General features: G+C 41.0%; 2 protein-coding genes and 1 pseudogene across 4 annotated transcripts in view; 2 read left to right on the top strand and 1 right to left on the bottom strand.

Moving 5' to 3' along the window:
- The first annotated feature begins 2,433 nt into the window (after positions 1 to 2,433).
- ZNF140 (zinc finger protein 140) lies at positions 2,434 to 17,213 on the top strand. 3 transcript variants are annotated; one of them, XM_045296801.1, is made up of 5 exons: positions 2,434 to 2,551; positions 2,854 to 2,910; positions 4,684 to 4,810; positions 5,042 to 5,137; positions 15,325 to 17,213. In XM_045296801.1, exons 2-5 carry the CDS (start codon positions 2,902 to 2,904, stop codon positions 16,488 to 16,490), a joined length of 1,398 nt encoding a protein of 465 aa, XP_045152736.1. In that variant the 5' UTR covers positions 2,434 to 2,551; positions 2,854 to 2,901; the 3' UTR covers positions 16,491 to 17,213. The 3 variants fall into 3 exon arrangements, with proteins under 3 accessions (XP_045152736.1, XP_045152735.1, XP_045152737.1); XM_045296800.1 differs by having other exon boundaries at positions 5,039 to 5,137; XM_045296802.1 differs by lacking the exons at positions 2,434 to 2,551; positions 2,854 to 2,910 and adding an exon at positions 3,695 to 3,788 and having other exon boundaries at positions 5,039 to 5,137.
- ZNF10 (zinc finger protein 10) overlaps positions 5,075 to 18,863 on the top strand; it is a 57,023-nt gene continuing 43,234 nt past the window's right edge. The window contains exon 1 of the mRNA XM_045296795.1: positions 5,075 to 5,137. The gene's annotated coding sequence lies outside the window, so the exon portion shown is untranslated. The remainder of the gene's footprint in view (positions 5,138 to 18,863) is intronic.
- LOC101655681 lies at positions 7,113 to 8,491 on the bottom strand (annotated as a pseudogene).

The raw sequence follows: 18,863 nt of genomic DNA, 5'->3' as shown, positions 1-18,863 counted from the left end.
GGTAATGTAAACACACAGTCAGTTTCTACAAAGCCCAAGACATTTTTTTTTCTTTCTTGAACTTAATTTTCCATGTTAATGAAATAAAGTCAGATTCACTAAGTCATTTGTTACCTGCGGGAAACAACTGAGAAGAGAGTATGTGGACAAATTCTCTACACTCATATTTTTAGGAGTCTAGGAAGCTGAGACACTGGTGGAGGGAGGCCTTCATGTTCATTGGTTGAAGATGAATCCCAGTCACATTCTCCTAAATAAAGTTGTTCTCCACAATGTCCCCCATAATACCAACTTTAAGGTGTTTCTTGTAAGCACATGGTTGCTACACTGCTTGAAAGTTAACTTCTTGAAGGCTATTTGCATGAAGGTTGTCTGCCATCAAGAGCAGTCAGACCACCCCACCTTAAGTAAGGGCCACTCCCTTCTAATAAGGACATTGAATTCTCCCCTGGAGAAGAGTTCATTGACACTTGAGGTCAAGCCAGTTCAGAGGAGACCAAGGTTATGCTGCCATCTTAACCCTAAAGCCTGCCCATTGTGTTATGTATGTACTTTCCTGTTATGTGTATGTTCTTAGCAAGTCCCCTTCCTGTTGTATGTATGCCTCTAATACAAAACGCTTCCTGTTACATATGTATATGCGTGGCTTGCTAGCCACAAATTACATACATCTGTTAAGAGATATATCCATTCACACTCTCTGGTACTGGTCTTCATGGAAAAGGTGAGTCCTTGTATAGCTTATGTTTCTTTAATTTGCTCGTCAAACGCCCCTAGGACCCATTTGGTGGTTGTTCCCAGGACACTCCTTATGAGGAAATCATGCCCACAAGGAGGCACCATCAAGCTGTGACCTGATTGACGGGCTAGACCCCACCCCTACACTTCAAGTAGATACGACATTATGTAACTACCGCGCGGTAAAAACCCATGGCTTTAATCATTCAGAGTGGCTTAGGCATAGCTGAATCTGGTCGCAGGCCAAATAAGTTTGTCCTCTGACACCTTGCTGAGATCTCTTAACTGCTGCAACATTTACAACAGGGTTCATTGAACTGAAGGTGTCCTATGTGGCCATAGGTGGGGACCATGGGGTAGTATTTAAGACTTGTAGTCATCTGAGAGTGGAGCCATAATGGAGTCTGCAGTGGACCTCGGGAAATCAGGATGAAGGCCATCATCTCCAGGCCCACTGGACATTTCATCGCTGCTTTAGTTATCTCAAGGTCGAGACCAACTTTCCCTCGAACGCACTGGATTTCGGGAACTAGGGTTGAGGTTCTAAGCTAATTTTTCCAGCCAAGTTGACCTGCTCCAAGGCATTCAGGGAACCGTGGTTTTCCAAGGTGTACCCCCTTTGTATTTAGTGTTGGACATTCTGGGAGTTGTAGTTTTTCTAAAAGAGAGCGACCATTGGCCTCAGTCGTGGCGGGCGCCATATCAGGTATTCTGGGTGTTGTAGTTGTCAGAGACTAGAGCCTTTCATCGCAAGGGATCGGTGGCTGCATTTTCTGGGAACTGTAGTTTTACAAGGTGTGTATCTGGCATCTCAAGTCGCTGTAGGCTCAACCCCGCCAAGGTGCATTTTGGCAGTAATGTCGTTTAAAGGTGGAACCCCACTCTTTGTCAAATAACTTAGATTGTGCCCTGGGAATTGTATTTGCCTGAGGCTGGTTGCCACAGTTTTCATTCGCCATTAGAGTAGTGGTAGGGCCTTTTGGAGTTACAGTTGTTTGAGGATGGAGTCGTTTGTCCTGAGACCACCTGTCCTCATGGAAATTGTAGTTCCATTAGGTGGGTGTCTATTATATCTTGGCGCAGGCCACGAAAATGTGTTGTAGCCTGATAATTATATTTCTCAAAGGATGGAGACTTTATCCTGGATACGGGGGTGGCTCTGGGAAAAGCATTTATCCTATGTTGGCAGCGCTTTTCTCAGAGGTTTCCCGCGTGCATTTGGGGAGCTGGCCGCTGAGGCGCCCTAATAAATAATTTTGTGACTCCCGGTTGTCTGGGGGCGGAGCCCTTTACTTCCACGCGCCAGTGTCCTCTAAGAAGTGTAGTTAACCCTGAACCGTAGCTTTTGTTTGCGTGCGCATTCGACGCCGGCCTCTTGCATTCTGGGAATTGTATTTTTTCGGAAGGTGGAGCCTTTTGTTCTAAAAGTCGGATCTGTATTCGTCTGAGTCTGCATTGCCTTCCTTCTGTTGACTGGCAGCAGGACCTCTTGGCACCGTCGTCGGCTGAGGATGGGGTTATTTGTCTCCAGCGCTGAAACGACCGGCCCTTCTCTCAGCCCCAGACTTGCGGCAAGTTTCCCCGGGCATCCGTCCGTCCAGTGCTTTCTGGGACTTGTAGTTCTTTGCGGATGGGGACCTTCGCCATAGCGTGGAGGCTTTTGTCGCCTCTGGGAGTTGTAGTTCGCTTACGTTTGCGGCCTTGTTCGGGAATTCCTGGCGGTCCGGTTCTGGAGGGCACAATTCAGAGGATGCCGGCGGCAGCGAGGGCTTGAGCTGCACAGCTGGGAGTCTGGCCACTTCGCGCCCGTCAGGTACAGGGTGCCCGCGCCCCGCGCCGGCCACGAGCGGCCTGCGAGAGCCCCTCCACGCCCCAGGAGCTCGCCGGGAGCCCGGGCAGGGAGGAGAAAGCCCTGCTTCGTCCTCGACCGTGCAGGGACCGCAGGCCGGACTTACGCCCCTGGAGTTCCGCTGCGGGGCAGGGAAGAATGGCCGGAGTTCGGGCGCCTGCCTGGTCCCATCCGGCTCCCCGATTCGGTGGCGGGGTGTGTCTAACGGGAATCTCCAGCGAGCACGCTGGATGACTTCGCTCACAGTACCTTTCTCTCCCTGTCAGCTCTACCATTTAGACGTTTGCTGACCTCCTCGCTCCCTTCCGTGAGCCATGTTTCAGGTAAGCTTGGTGCCCCCTCTCCTTTCTGTGGTCAAGTCTTGGCAGTCAAATGCTCGTTTGCTTTGGAAACTTTCTGCTGTCCCTTTTTTCTCCTCCGATGCTCGTGCACAGAAGTCTGACAGGACGCTGTCCAGACATAGCCCAAGCCAACTCTTAAGCCTTATCCTTTTTTATCTCTCCAGTGTTCGAATGAGGACTACCTTATGCCACTCACACTAGCCACCCCTCAGTCATCTATTCAAGGAGTTACTGAGTCTATTTTTACTGAGCAGCTATAATCAGTGGCTCTCAGTGTGTGTGTGTGTTCCCTGGACCAGCAGTGATCAGCATCGCCGGAGAATTTATTAGAAGTCCTTGACCTTAGCCTCACCCCAAACCTTCTGAGTCAGAAATTTTGGGGTTGGGGCCTCTTAGTCTTTGAACAGTCCCTCTAAATGATTTCAATATATGTTAAATGTGAGAACCTATTCCTAACCTGCCCTAGATTTTGAGGGTGCAGCAGTGAGTAAAATAAGCTCATAGCATTTATTTTCAGATGCACCATAAAATCTCTTTAGCAAAGAACACTGATGATTTTGTTTGGTTGGTGCGGACATGCTTGGCTGGCTGCTGTAGATAAAGTTCAACTATTCCAGATTAGTTTCCAATTTTAATGCCACTTCTAGAGCCTACTTGTTGTTATACCTGTCATCAGTTTAACAGACTTTTAAAGTTTTGCTGGGATGCCCAATCTTCACCTCTGCTGCAGAAGTTGTTTAAGAAAAAGCTTCTTTGACCAGTTTTTTTTTTTCTTAATTTAGAGTTCTTAAAATGACTGCCATACACCTGGTTTACTAGTCTTGGATCTTTTAAGTTCATCTTCGTATCTCACTACTCAGGTGGGTCCAACCCAGGTGACATAGATAGAGCTGGCTTATTTGTTACTCTCCCTAACCCGTTGGATTCCAGCTTCAGAAATGCTAAGTTCCCTCCTTTCACTTTCCTGTTTATTCTTCAGCTGTGACATTGCCAAAGTGTCACAAAGTTTTGTAGTTATTTCTTCAGGGTTGTTGACAGTGGTCACAAACTCATGAGTGCTTCCTTCATTTGAAGAGTACTGCTGCTATCTGTTTCATCCCATTCTTACCATGAAGAAATTCTGGCCAAATCACATTAAAATAGGTTGACATGAAGGAAAACATTTTTAAAATCATTGCTGTTGAATCATTTCGGACTCATAGTGATCGTATAGGACAGGGTAGTATTGATGCTGTGGGTTTCTGAGACTGTTTATGGGAGAAAAAGCCTCTGGTGGTCTGAAACTGCTCACCTTGTGGTGAGCAGCCCAACGTGTAACCCACCATGCCACCAGGACTCCAGGAACACATGTTGCATATGAAACACAGAGGAAGATTCTTCACTCTTCTTAAAGTGCTGTAACATTCTAAAGACTTTTTATAGGCCAACAAGAAGTCCATGTTGGTAATGTGCATGATTTACTGATCTCTCACCAAATTACATCAGGATAAGTCATATTTTCCTCCTTTTTTCTGATTAATGATATTATATATAATTATATGTAGTTATAGAAATGTGTGTGTGTGTATATATATATATTATATATATATTGTGTGTGTATTAGGCTTCTAGTTAAATACATTAATTACTTGAGTGACATTACTCAGAAATCTCCCAAGGCCTCTGATACATGCTATTCTTCCTGACTTCATTCCTTGAACAGGGCATTTTGGGAACATGAGTGCGTGCTGTGGAGCTATCTGTTTATCATTTCAGGGGTCTGTGACATTCAGAGATGTGACCATTGACTTCTCCCAGGAGGAGTGGGAATGGCTTCAGCCTGCTCAAAAGGATTTGTACAGATGTGTAATGTTGGAGAACTATGGCCACCTGGTCTCATTGGGTAAGTATTCCCCCTCATCTCCCCGCAAGTAAGAATTTGCCCTTTAGGGTGGTGGTTATGAATCTTACCTGGCTAAATTTTCCCAAAGAAGGTATGGTTTATTTGTTTCTAGTTCTTACGATTGTAGCTTTATCTAATCTTTAGACATCTGTCATATTTACATCTGACATTTTCCTCTCTTTTCTTGGAATTCAAGGACGATTTTCAGTTTATCTCATGTTCTCTAAGCAGGTCTTTCCATCGCTAAGCCAGATGTGGTTTCCTTATTGGAACAAGGGAAAGCACCTTGGCTGGGGAGAGGCGATAGAAGAAGAGGCCTCCCTTCAGGTAAGTGAGACACAAGGAAACTATTACACACTAACTAGTCAATGAGACAGAAACACTTTGTAAATGTTGGCTGGAAAGTTTCCCTTTAAAGAGAGAAGAAATGTGTAGGCTGGAAACTTTGATCAACAGGAGCCCCATAAGGGACCCCTTCACACCTAGTTGTCAATCTTCCCTCAACTCTCACTTTATACCTTTTTCATTTTATCGCAAATAGATGACTCCTCCTTTGTTTCTGTTGTTCCCTTTGTTTGGCTTCTGTGTTCCACATCTTTTTTCTGTGTTACCTTTATTCAAATTTGCAGGTGTTGCCTAAATGTATACATTTTTATCTTGTTCTGTGTGACCATTTTAGAAAGACTTATTCTTTGATTAACTTATAGGCTTGTTTTAACATTCATGTATTCTCTTATCTAATCTTGCTTAGACTTTTTCCTAGCTGCTATAAAGAGTGGAAGACACACATAAGTATAATTAAGTCATTATGGCTTAGTAAGATGCTAGTCTAAATCACTTACATTAGAAAAGCTCAAATTTGCAGTGTTGTGATTAAGCACAGAATGAATTTCCAGTTAGTGTTTTCTAGAAAAGAAAACAACAAACTCACTGTCATCAAGTCAATTCCAACTCATAGCGTACCTACAGGACAGAGTAGTAGTGAAGTTGTGGGTGTCCGCAGCTATAAGTCTTTGCAGAAGCAGAAGGATTCATCTTTCTCTCAAGGAGCTTCTGGTGTGTTTGAACTGCTGACCAATTCATAACTTTCTACACCCCTGGGCTCCTTAGTTGTGTTTTAGGCCTGGATAATTTGGAGAAGCATAGTAGTAATAGAAACATAAAAGACAGAAAAAGGACTAGTTTGAGACAAATGGTAGTAGATGTGTTTGGAATATGGTTGGTGTGAATAGGATAGTACTTCTTAGTGAAGATATGGAGTTGGCTGTTGGAATAAATCTTAGGGAAAAAAATCAGATGTCGATGTGGGAATCTTTTTTTTTTAATCTTATATTAATAAGCAAAAGTAGAAGCCATGGGATTGTCGGAAAAGTTCTCTGAAAACACTCTTCATCGGTTGACAATAGAGTTGATGATGAAGCTCTTTAAAGATAAAAATGGCCCTGCTCCACCTTTGAAGTATGGACAGTGGGTCCATGAGCCTAAACATACATTTGGATTTTATGAAGTTTCTTAAATTCTTTTATTTGATTCTGAAATAACCTTCTATTGGAGATAAATGGACTTTTGGAGGGTCGCCCTGTGGGGACAAAGGAGAAATGCCTACATTTAGCAGCCACTTGGAAAGACTGCTAAGACACACAACCATGGAAGCTGAGCAATCGTAATTACATGCTACAGAGACCTGCAGGAAGTGGGGAACGATATGGAAGGAAGGAAGATACTGGTGCAGATTAAAGTCGTGTTTTGAGATGGATCAAATGCAAGAAGACACATGTTCTGTGTATCTATCTTTCATTAACAATCCTTAGTATATTCTCTCATTCGGAGAATAAACTTGGTAAACATAAATTGTTTTAAAATAGTAAAGCATTGGTTTCTTGATAGATAATGTGATTAATAGCGTTATAAATACAAAAAGGGGGTAAAGAAATAAGACATTGTTTTTAGCAAAAATTCAGGAAGATCTTGATTATTACAATTCCTTCCAAAAAGTTTTGCATGTACAGTTTTCTCTCTTCAGAGACACTACAACTGAACTGATGGACAGCAGTAAACTCACAAACCCTTAGATTAACCACACTGCCATCAAGTTGATGTCGACTCAGAGCGACCTTGTAGGACAGGGTAAAACTGCCCCTCTGAAGTTTCTAAGACAGTAACTGTTAATGACAATAGAAGTCCCTGTCTTTCTCCTGCAGAGCAGTGAGTGGTTTTTAACTGCTGGCCTTGCAGATCGCATCCCAAAGTGTAACCACCATACCACCAGATTAACCATAGATTAACCATAGTACCCTCAGAAACTTTGAATTTCATAGACATACGAAGTTAACACAGATGGAATGGCAGCTGACTTTTTGCAAGCTCACACTTTTAAACTAAAAATAAAATCTGGAGCTGAGACATGGAACTATTTTATAATTAAGAAGCACCCCTTCACTGCATAAATAGCGATTAGGATCTGATTTCTTAAAGCTAAACAAATGATGATCAGCATTGCCCATTGCCCTATCCATGATTCCAAATGGAAGACTCTTGCCATGCCATGATCATTTCTCGTAGCTTAAAGTGAGTCCTGAAAAGAATTCTGAGTGTCATCTTATTTCAGATATCCTTGACAGCGGCAGGAGCCTTTGATTCAGCCAGGTTCCAAGTGAGTGTCCTCAGTTTCCCATGCTCTCAGAGAACATCATGTCAACTACTTCTTGGTGGCTGTGAATCTCTCCTGGTACTTATCATAGCCTTCCAGTTCTCAACGTTTCATTAGCTGAAAATGACCGCCTTCTACAGCAAGCAGACATATCTGAACATCACTAAGGATGTTCTGCAGAAGGGTGCCGAACTCAAGGCAGTTCTCTTCCAGGCGAAGAACTTTGAGACAAGGACAGCAAGATCTCTTCACTGAGACCTGAGTGGGATGCCAGGTTCTGGTTGAGGTAGAGCTCAGTGACCTGCAGCTCACCACAAAGTCAGGCATACTCCAAATCTGGTTCTCGGAGAGGTCCATCACGACTCTTTGTAGCTGAAGGATACAAAATTGGGGTGGTTGATTCTCGGAGAGGTTCAGGGTCTTGAGAACAGAGACATGTCTCAAAGTAGAAGGTAGCTCTATCAGGTGGTAGCTATTGCAGATTGCATAACTCATTGTACAGAACAGTCAGTCTGTTGTTCAGGGAGAAGGCTCTTCAGCAGAGTGAACTTCTCTATCAGTATAGGTGGCAGGCTGTGTAGATCTTGTTGTTCGACAAGTCGATGGTCCTGGGATTGCTCGTCTGCTTCCGTGACTCTAGGGAAACTCTGTCAGCCCTGTCCATGAGCCCTGTTTTCTGTGATGTTTCCAAATGACTGCGGAGGCCTTTAGTCCCCATCCTAGTGCCAAGGTCCCAAGCCACTTTAGTTCACAGACCCATTCTGCAGAGTAAATGTAGTACCTCTATTCCCCATAATGAGCTGCCTGGGCTTCCCCATGTTCTTTTTAATTGTAGTTAAAGTCACCAAAACAAAATAGAGCTAGTGTAGCTATACTAGTATCATACAAGATAAATTTAGAGGAGAAAAATATTACTAGAAATAGGGTCATTGTATACCAATATTCAATTCACAGGGTAGATATAATGATTCAAAATATGCATCATAGCCTCAGATTATATATAACATTGATAAATGTAGAAAGAAAATTTGACAAACCCCAAGTCCCAGCATTTTTGTTTTTTGTTTTATATAACTCAGTTTTAAAAATCTCACTGCAATTGAGTCGATTCTGACTCCTAGTTCCTTGTAGGGCAGGGTAGAACTGGCCCTGTGGGTTTCCCAGACTGTTAAGTCTTTATGGGAGTAGAAAGCCTCACTTTTCTCCTGCAGAAGGACTGGTGGTTTTGAACTGTTGACCTTTTGGTTAGCACCCAATGCATAACCCACTATACCCTTAATTGGACAGACAAATAATAATGAGGCTAGAGATTTGGACAATATGAATGACAAAATTGAGCATCTGATTTCTCATTGGAATCATACAGATTATAATTTCTGGTCATAAAATAATTGGTTAGGCATGAATATGCTTGGGATAACGCAACAAGAGTTCTTCTATATATTAAAATAAAGTATATTTTTAAACCAAAAAACTCATTGAACAACAAATAAATCATTAAGGGATTCCAGGAAATATTATAACATATTAAAACGTAAAAAACAGCGAAGTGGTATAGAAGAAAATAATAACCTAAATACATAAAATTGGAAACTTATGAACCAAGTATCCATTTTAAAGGACTGGAAAAAGAACAGCATAATCCAAGGACTGTAGAGGGGTGAAAGCAATACAGGTACAAGTGGAAATAGAAAAACACCAAAGACTCAGTTTTCCCTTATCTTAGTCAGTGGTTGAAAACTGCTGTGTGGGACAAATGTCAAGCTGTGTGCTCCCGTGAATATGTATAGTCTGTGATCCACAAGGTCCGCAGCCTGGGAAACTCACAGGGGTTCTAACCTGTCCCATAGGGTCACTGTGAGTTCACATCGAGTCAATGGCAGTGAGTTTCGTAGTGAGTTTTTTCATAGGATCACTATAAGTAGGAATTGACTTGATGATGGTGCTTCTATTTAATTTTTGTAGAATGTTTTTATTTAATCTTTATTTTTGAAGAATATTTTCACTGAATATAGAATATAGAATTCTACTTGAAAAGTGTTCCATTGCCACCTTGCCTTCAGAACACTTTGGAGTTCTAATAAAAATCCATAGTCATTGCAATTCCAAATGATCACAGTTGACATTCTGCTTTTATAACTTGATCCTGGTTTTCTTGGTGGTGCTTTCTAGTCATTCACTGGGAAATCATGTCAAGTACTACATCGACTCTATTCAACTAACTTCAATAGCTGTTTCAAGTATCACAAATACTCAGGTTAAACTGGTGTGCTTCATACTGTATTTCACTTCCCAACTAGTTTCACGAGTGAAACCTTTCTAGATAAAGTCTTTTAAGAAAATTGTTGCAGCAGATTTTTATCTCTTATTTCTGAACTTTTATAAAATGTTTTTCTCTGTAATAAACTTATTCTCATGTCTCATTAATTAGTTTTCTTCTGTTCTTTCAGTCTTCATATGTATATGCTCAGCTTCTGTAGAGAATTATTATTTATATCCTCAGCTTATTTATAGCCTCAGTGCTGTTTAGGTAATCAGTGGATATGGAATTGGTTTATAGAGGACTCATCATTTTCTTAACTACTTTTTCACTGGCTCTGCAATACTAATAGTTTGTGTATCTGTAGTGGAATATGTATATACATACATACATACAGGGAGCCCTGCTGGCAGAGTAGGTTATCATTTAGTCTGCTAACTGAGAAGTTAGCAGTTTGAACCCACCAGCCGCTCCATGGGAGCACGATGACGCTCTCCGTTCTTGTTAAGATTTGCAGTCTCAGGAACCATAGGGGCAGTTCCATTCTGCCCTATAGGGTCACTGTGAGTTGAAACGGACTCAATTCACTCACACATTTATACATATATGAAATATATGTACACATACATGCATACATAAATGGAAAGCTCATAAAAAAAGTTGATGAAAAATTCCATCATCGTTTCATTCAGTATTTCCATGAACTGTGGAAGCTACCTTGTTTATCTATGTACTTATATATAGGGATCACTCTTGGCTTAGTGCTGGGCTATTAAACATATGAGGTATATTTACTTCAATGCAGAAGCTTACAATCAAAATGATAATAAATGACAGTATTCATCAAACAAAAAGTGCCTAAGTCATGGCTTTGGAAAAATAAATAAAGAGGTATTTGCTGCAGTTTTGCCCCCCCCCCCTAAAAAAAATGCCTACGTGTTCTAAAGAAAATGAATTTTGAAAATACGATTAAATTTACAGAAATGGTATAAATAGTGTAATGAATACTTGCTCATTTTCACCTATTTACACTTTGCCCCATGTGCTTTGTCATTTAGAATAGGATTTGTTTATTAAAATACTTGAGTTTAGACTAAATGTATCATGGCTCTTAATCTTAAATATTGTTGTGTGCATTCCCTAAGAATAAAGATACAAGGGATTATATTTTTAATATAAAAATATTTATAGTACAAATTATACTCCAAATTAAAAAATACCAAATTCTATTCATAAAATCAAAACTGGAGAAAATACCTCTTTATTTATTTTTCCAACTGGAGAAAACCAGTTTTGGAGACTGGAGACAAACTAGTGCTGATGCTTGTCTATCACAACAATCTGATAGAAAAATCCTATTATACCAGATCCAAGCTTCAGATAGGAGGAGTTTTAAAGACAAAATTAGAATTTAAGTATGGTAGAAAATAGTTTTCAAATAAACCATTCCCTCTACCCTATTTAAAATAAGTTATTTTAAGATGCTCTAAAGATACTAACTGAACTCAGAATCTGACATCTACATAGGACCCAAGGTAGTTTATTGGCAACATTATAAAATTGTCATTTTTAGGTTAATTTTGGCAGCAAATACATTTTAAATAAAGATGAGAAAGACAAATTGCTTATTCTTCCCGATTTCTTATATACCTGTCACAAATATATAATATTTCCATTATTAATATTCATGATGTATATCGTGAATATATTAAAATATATGCGTTATCATTAATATTAAAATTCATGAGGTACACGAATGGCACAATATTTGAAGTGCACAGTCCATACATACATACATTGTGTCAAGCACATATGTACATTTGTTGCCCTCATCATTCTCAAAACATTTGCCTTCTACTTTAGCCCTTAATATCAGTTTCTCATTTCCCCCCTCCCTCCCCACTCCCCCCTCCCTCATGAACCCTTCATAATTCATAATTATAGTTTTGTCATGTTACACTTTCTGACATCTCCCTCCGCCTTCTTCTCTGCTGTCCATCCCCCAGGGAGGAGGCTATACTTAGGTTCTTGTAATTTGTTCCCCCCTTCTACCTCCCATTCCCTTCACCCTCCAGGCATCACCCCTCTCACCACTGGTCCTGAAGAAGTCATCTATCCTGGATTCCCTGTGTTTCCAGTTGCTGTCTTACAATGTACATCCTCTGGTCTGGCCAGATTTGCAAGGCAGAATTGGTATCATGATAGTGGAGGGGAAGAAGCATTTAAGAACTAGAGGAAAGTTACTTGTTTCATCGTTGCTACCCTGCACCCTGATTGGCTCGTCTCCTCCCCACAACCCCTCAGCACTCACCCACCTTTACAATGACATGATTTCTTGTTCCTTGATGCCTGACACCCGATCCCTTCAACAGCTCTTGGTCACACATGCTAGTGTGCTTCTTCCATGTGGGCTTTGTTGCTTTTGAGCTAGTTGGCCGCTTGTTTATCTTCAAGCCTTTAAGACCCCAGATGCTGTATCTTTTGATAGCCAGGCACCATCAGCTTTCTTCACCACTTTGCTTATGCACACCTTTGTCTTCAGTGATCGTATCAGGAAGGTGGGCACCCACTGATCTGATTTTTAGTTCTTTGATGTCTGATAACTGGTCCCTTCTGCACCTCGTGGTCAGACATTCTGGTGTGCTTCTTCCATGTGGGCTTTGATGCTTCTCAGTTGAATGGCCGCTTGTTTATCTTAAAGCTTTTAAGACCCCAGGCGCTATATCTTTTGATATCCGGGCACCATTAGCTCTCTTCACCACATTTGCTTATGCGCATGTTTGTCTTCAGTGATTGTGTCAGTAAAGCGGGCACCCACTGATATGATGTCTGATAACTGATCAATATTCCATTTTGTGCATTTGATTTTATTATCTGTTGATGGATAAGTCAATATTTTCCACCTTTTGGCTGTGGTGAAAAGTGCAGCAATGAACATTGTTTCTTCATGTGTTCTTGCTTTCACTTCCATGTGTGTACCCATGTTTGGGATATGGTAGATCTGTGGGAAACTTTTTGAGGAAATGCCAAATTGTTTTGCAGAGAAGCTATAGGATTTTGACTTCCTACCAATATGGGTGAGGGTTCCTATTTCTTGTTGGTATGTATATTTTTCTGCTACTTTGGTTTTGTTTCTGATCATTGCTTTTCTAGTGGTAATGAGCTAGCATCTCATTGTGGTTTTAATTAGCACCTTCTTAATGAATAATTATTGGATATAAGGTTCTTAAGATTTTTCTCTTCGTGTGTAGGTGTCTCTTCTCTGTGTTGAAAAAACCCTTTGGTGAATCATAAAATCCCAAATTGAGGTAGTGGTAGCAGCAGTTGAATTCTTGACCTAAGTGTAGGAGAACTGACTCCTGCTACTGGCCAGTGCACTTTATATGGAGCCACCACTCGACCATTAATGGAGGCCTGTCACTGTGATGCTATACAGGGTCCAGTGGAGGTTGCAGACCAAGAAAGCCATGGAAGAAAGGCCTGCTGAACAACTTCTGAAAAGCAGCTAATGAAAGTCACAGAAGTCCAATCCCAAACTGATCGTGTGGCTGACCCAAGACCGGACAGTGTTCCATTCCATTGTGCATCGAGTCGCCTTAAGTTGGGGACCTCGTCTTCAGTGCCATGGAGTCAGTTCCAACTTAGGGTGACCCTATGTGCTCTGGAATCAGAACTACTCCTTACAGTGTTTTTAGCTGTAACTTATAAAAATAGATCACCAAGAATTTCTTCATTGGAGCTGTTGGGTTGATTAGAATCACAAAACTTTTGCTTAGTGGTCAAGAGCTACCTGTTTGTGCTATCCAAATGTAGATACTCGTATTAGGTCACATTGAACTGTTTTGTCTTCTGCTGTTCCTGATTTTGTTATCATATCTGACAATCCATTATTGCAAACTAGCCTAACATATGCTTGTATTTTCTTGTAAAGATCTTAAGGATTTAGTTTTTACGTTTAGCTCCTTAACCCACTGAAAATTGTTTTTGTGTGGGTGCAAGGATTGAATACCAATAGATTCTTCTGCATGTGGAGATCCAAGTTTTCCAGCACCATTTATGTATTTATTTAAATAATCATACAACTCATCACAATCTGTACATATGTCATCTGTGTCCAGCACTTTAGTACATATGTTGACTTCATCATTCTTACGACACCCACTTTCCACTTGAGCCCCTGGTGTCAGCTCATTTTTCCCCCTCCCTCCCCGCTCCCCCCGATAATTTATAATTTATTATTATTTTATCATATCTTACCCCATCCCACGTCTCCCTCACCCACTTCTCCGCTGTCCGTCCCCCAGGGAGGAGGCCACATGTAGACCTTATCCTCTGTTCCTCCTTTCTCCCTCTCCTTCCCTCCACCCTCCCTTCATTGCCACTCTCTCCACTGGTCCTGGGGGGTTCATCTGTCCTGGGTTCACTGTATTTCCAGTTCCTATCTGTGCCAGTGCACCTCCTCCAGTCCAGCCGGATATGCAAGGTAGAATTGGGATCATGGTAGTGGGTGGAGGAAGCATTTAAGAATCAGAGGAAAATTGCATATTTCATCGTTGCTACACTGCATTCCGATTTGCTCCTCAGCTCCGCGCAACCCTTCTGCAAGGGGATGTCCAATTTCCCCCAGATGGGCCCTGGGTCCCCACTCTGCACTCCCCCTCATTCACAATGTTATGATTTTTTTTGTCTTTGATGCCTGATACCTGACCCTTTCGCCACCTTGTCATCTTACAGGCTGGTGTGCTTCTTCCATGTGGGCTTTGTTGTTTCTGTTAGATGGCCCCTTGTTTATCTTCCAGCATGTGGGACCCCAGATTCTGTGTAATTTGACAGCTTGTCACCATCAGCTTTTTTCACCGCATTTGCTTATGTACTTGCTTTGTCTTCAGCATTCGTGTTGGGGTAGGCTGGTGTGCTTCTTCCTTGTGGGTTTTGTTGTTTCTTAGGTAGATGGCCGTCTGTTTGTCTTCAAGCCTGTAAGACCCCAGATGCTGTATCATTTGATAGCCGTGCACCATCTGCTTTCTTCCCCACTTTTGCTAATGCACCCCCTATGTCCTCAGCGATCGAGCAGGGGTAGGCTGGTGTGCTTCTTCCGTGTGGGTTTTGTTGTCTCTCAGCTAGGTTAGGTGGTGCTTGTTTATCTTCAGGTCTTTAAGGCTTCAGGTGCTATATCTTTTGGTAGCTGAGCACCATCAGCTTTCCTCACTACATCAGCTTGTCCAGCACCATTTATTGAAGTGATTCTTCCTTCCCCATTGAATGAATTTTTCTTGTAAAAATTCAGATACATATAGATGTACAGATTTATTTATGGATTTTCAAATCTAGTTCATTTGTATATGTATTATTATACCTGTTTTCGGGGTTTTTTGTTTTTTTTGCTTTTTTACTGTGGTTTTATAATATCTTTTGAATCAGGAAGGGCAGGTCCTCCTACATGACTTTTCAAGTTTGCTTTAACAGTTTGAGGTTCCTTTCCCTGTTATATAAAATTTGATGGTTGACTTTCTATTTCTGCAAAGAAAGCTGTTGGCATTTTGGTGGGAATTACATATTATACTCATAGAAAAAATATTTGCTTGGTTTTTTGGTATCTTTCAGTTTCAGAATCAAATAGTGAAACCAAGGAACTGTCTTCAAAAAATGATTTTTATGAAGATGAGTCATATCAGTATTTGATAATGGAAAAAATTCTAAGCCATTGCCCTGAGGATTCAAGTTTTACAACCAGTTGGAAATGTGTGACTGGTACTGAGGTGCTGCAAAGAAGTCAAGGAGGTACCAGGCAAGTGGCAGTCTCTCATAAAAAAAGCATCGCTCAACCTATGAGCATCAATACTGTGAAGAGGCCATATGGATGCCAGGAATGTGGGAAAACTTTCAGTAGGCGCTTTTCCCTTGTGTTACATCAGAGGACTCACACTGGAGAGAAGCCCTATGTATGCAAGGAATGTGGCAAGACTTTTAGCCAGATCTCAAATCTTGTGAAACATCAAATGATACATACTGGAAAGAGACCCCATGAGTGTAAAGATTGTAACAAAACTTTCAGTTATCTTTCATTCCTGATAGAACACCAAAGAACACACACTGGGGAGAAACCCTATGAATGTACTGAATGCGGAAAGGCTTTTAGCCGTGCCTCAAACCTCACTCGGCATCAGAGAATTCACATGGGAAAGAAACAATACACATGCAGAAAATGCGGGAAAGCCTTTAGCAGTGGCTCAGAACTCATTCGCCATCAGATTACACATACAGGAGAGAAACCTTATGAATGCATTGAATGTGGAAAGGCATTTCGCCGTTCCTCACACCTTACTCGACATCAGAGTATTCACACTACCAAAACACCCTATGAATGTAATGAATGTTCAAAAGCCTTTCGTTGCCATTCATTCCTTGTTAAACACCAGAGGATTCATGCTGGAGAAAAGCTCTATGAATGTGATGAATGTGGTAAAGTTTTCACTTGGCATGCATCCCTTACTCAACATATGAAAATTCATACCGGAGAAAACCCTTATGCATGTACTGCATGTGACAAAACCTTCAGTCGGAGCTTCTCCCTCATTCTACATCAGATAACGCATACTGGAGAGAAACCCTATGTATGTAAGGCATGTAACAAACCCTTCAGTTGGAGCTCAAACCTTGCAAAGCATCAGAGAACACACATTCTAGAGAACCCTTATGAATATGAAAATCCATTTAATTACCACACATTCCTTACAGAACAACGAATCCACATTGTAGAGGAAGCCTAACAAGGTGGATGATCAAAGCAAAAAACCCAAAAGACCAACAAATAAACACAAGCAGTTAATGCCTTGCTTTGACTAGAAAACTCTTGGAAAGAAGCCTTCTATTACATGTGTTCAGTGAGAAGACATGTGGTTCATACCTTATTCAATATACGGAAACCATTATGGAGAAAATCCTGAGCACTATGTAGGGAAGCGTTAATAGACACACATACACACACCTTGCGACTTCAGATGAGATGGATAAACATTAAGAAGCATTTTCATCTTACAGAACTCCTTTAGGTTGTGACTTCACACCAGGAAAAATCGTACCTGCGTCCAATAAACGTAACGGCAGAACTCATGGGAAAAGAATGAGCTTTATGAAAGGTTTCCTTTCTCCTGGACATCAGAAAATTTATACTGAAACAAAATCACACTAACAGTCATTGAGGATGGCCATCATATACTTGTTCACTCAAGAGGGGAAAAAAGTTCTTATAGTAGAGAAAGCAGTTTTATAGATGAAGTGCATATGGATGAGTTTCTGAAATATTTAAACTTTCATGGAGAATTATAGTGAGGGAAAAACAAACTATAATAGGCTTAATCTTTGAGTTCTGGGAAGTCATACTGGAGGGAGGTTTTTTTTTTTTCTTCTTGGGGTGGGAAAGTGTTGTGTTTTACTTTTTTTCTTAAAGCATATTTAGAAGTGTTTGAATAAATCTCTTGGTTTATAATGAATTTATATTGTTCTTGAATTTTTTCCCACAGCATGTGGTTCTGAAATGCGATTATCACTATATCAATGAAGAGTAGTAGGTGTTTGTAGAAACACTGTACGAACATAACTATAGGAATATTTTAGGTATCAGTGTGAGATAAGATTTTGAGAAAATATTGGATTTAAGGTCATGGGAATCCTTAGTTTATTCTTAGTTATAAGTAAAGGCATTTCTTAATCGGTCTGAACTAAATATATATAGGAGCCATCACAAAAAAATGGCAAAGTAGTTTTCCTCATTTCATTTATAGTGAAAAGAGTTCTCTAAGCAACTATTAAAAACTTCTGGCATTGTTATCTCATGCTGGTATTGTAGAAATAGCACAAATGGTTCACTTTAGCAGACACGTTACTGTTTCCAGTGTAGGAGGCTAGCTGTGTGGATTCAGGTGCCAGCTCAGGAAGGCCCTTCCTTGTCTCTGAGTTGTTGCTCCTGGGTGACCTTCATATGGCTTGGCATCTCTTGTGCACTATCTCAGCTTTGCTTAATGTTAATCTCTGTCATTTCGAAAAAGATTGATTCAACAAACGACCTACCAATCATACTTCATTAATGAACCAAAGAAAGCATTACTAATTGAAGTTAAATAAGTGGCTATCTAGCAGGGAAGCAACAAAACCCACATGGAAGGAGCACACCAACCCGTGTGATCCCGAGGTGTCCATGGGATCAGATATCATGCAGCAGAAGACCTACAACAACCATTTCGATGTGAATGAGGTGGGTCAGAGTGGAGACCCAAAGCCTAGCTGTAGACAATTGGACATCCCCTCAAAATGGGTCATAAGAAGAGCCAGCCAGGGTGCAGTATAGCATGACGAAACACACAGGATTTCTCCAGTTTGATAATGCTTCCTGCCCCCCACTATCATGACCCCAGTTCTATCTTAGAAATCTGGCTAGACCAGAGCATGTGCACTAGTGTAGAGAAGAGCTTTCGACACACAGAATCCAGGACTGATAAACCCCTCAGGATCAATAATGAGAGAGCGATACCATGAGGGTAAGGGGAAGAAAATGGGAACCGATCGTGATGATCAATGTATACCCCCCTCCCCAGGGGGACAAACAACAGAAATGTGGGTGAAAGGAAACAGTGATGATGTAAAATATGAATATAAAAATAACATAAATTTTCAAGAGTTTTGAGGTTGAGAGAGTACGGGGAGGAGGGGAAAAAAAGCTGCTACCAAGGGCTGAAGCAGAAAGGTTTTGGAAATGATGATGGCAACATATGTACAAATATGTGTGATACAACTGAAGTATGGATTGTTATAAGTACTGTGAGGGTCCCCAATAAAATGATTTATTTTTTAAAAATTACCAAAATGGGATTATAACTGTAGACATAGAGGTTTGAATTTATAACATTTTTTAATCATTTTATTAGGGGCTCATACACCTCTTATCACAATCCATACATACATCAGTTGTGTAAAGCACATTTGTACATTCACTGCCCTATCATTCTCAAAACATTTGGCCTCCACTTAAGCCCCTGGCATGAGTTCCTCATCTTTTCCCCTCCCTCCCCGCTCTCCCCCCCTCATGAACCCTTGATAATTTATAAATTATTTTGTCATATCTTGCTCTGTCCAATGTCTCCCTT

The sequence above is a fragment of the Echinops telfairi genome, unplaced genomic scaffold, assembly GCF_000313985.2.
Source record: "Echinops telfairi isolate 266 unplaced genomic scaffold, ASM31398v2 ScPeMD7_7412;HRSCAF=8450, whole genome shotgun sequence".
Taxonomy (NCBI): Eukaryota; Metazoa; Chordata; class Mammalia; order Afrosoricida; family Tenrecidae; genus Echinops; species Echinops telfairi.
Note: the sequence above shows the minus strand (reverse complement) of the source record. Positions and strands in the feature narration are given on the sequence as shown.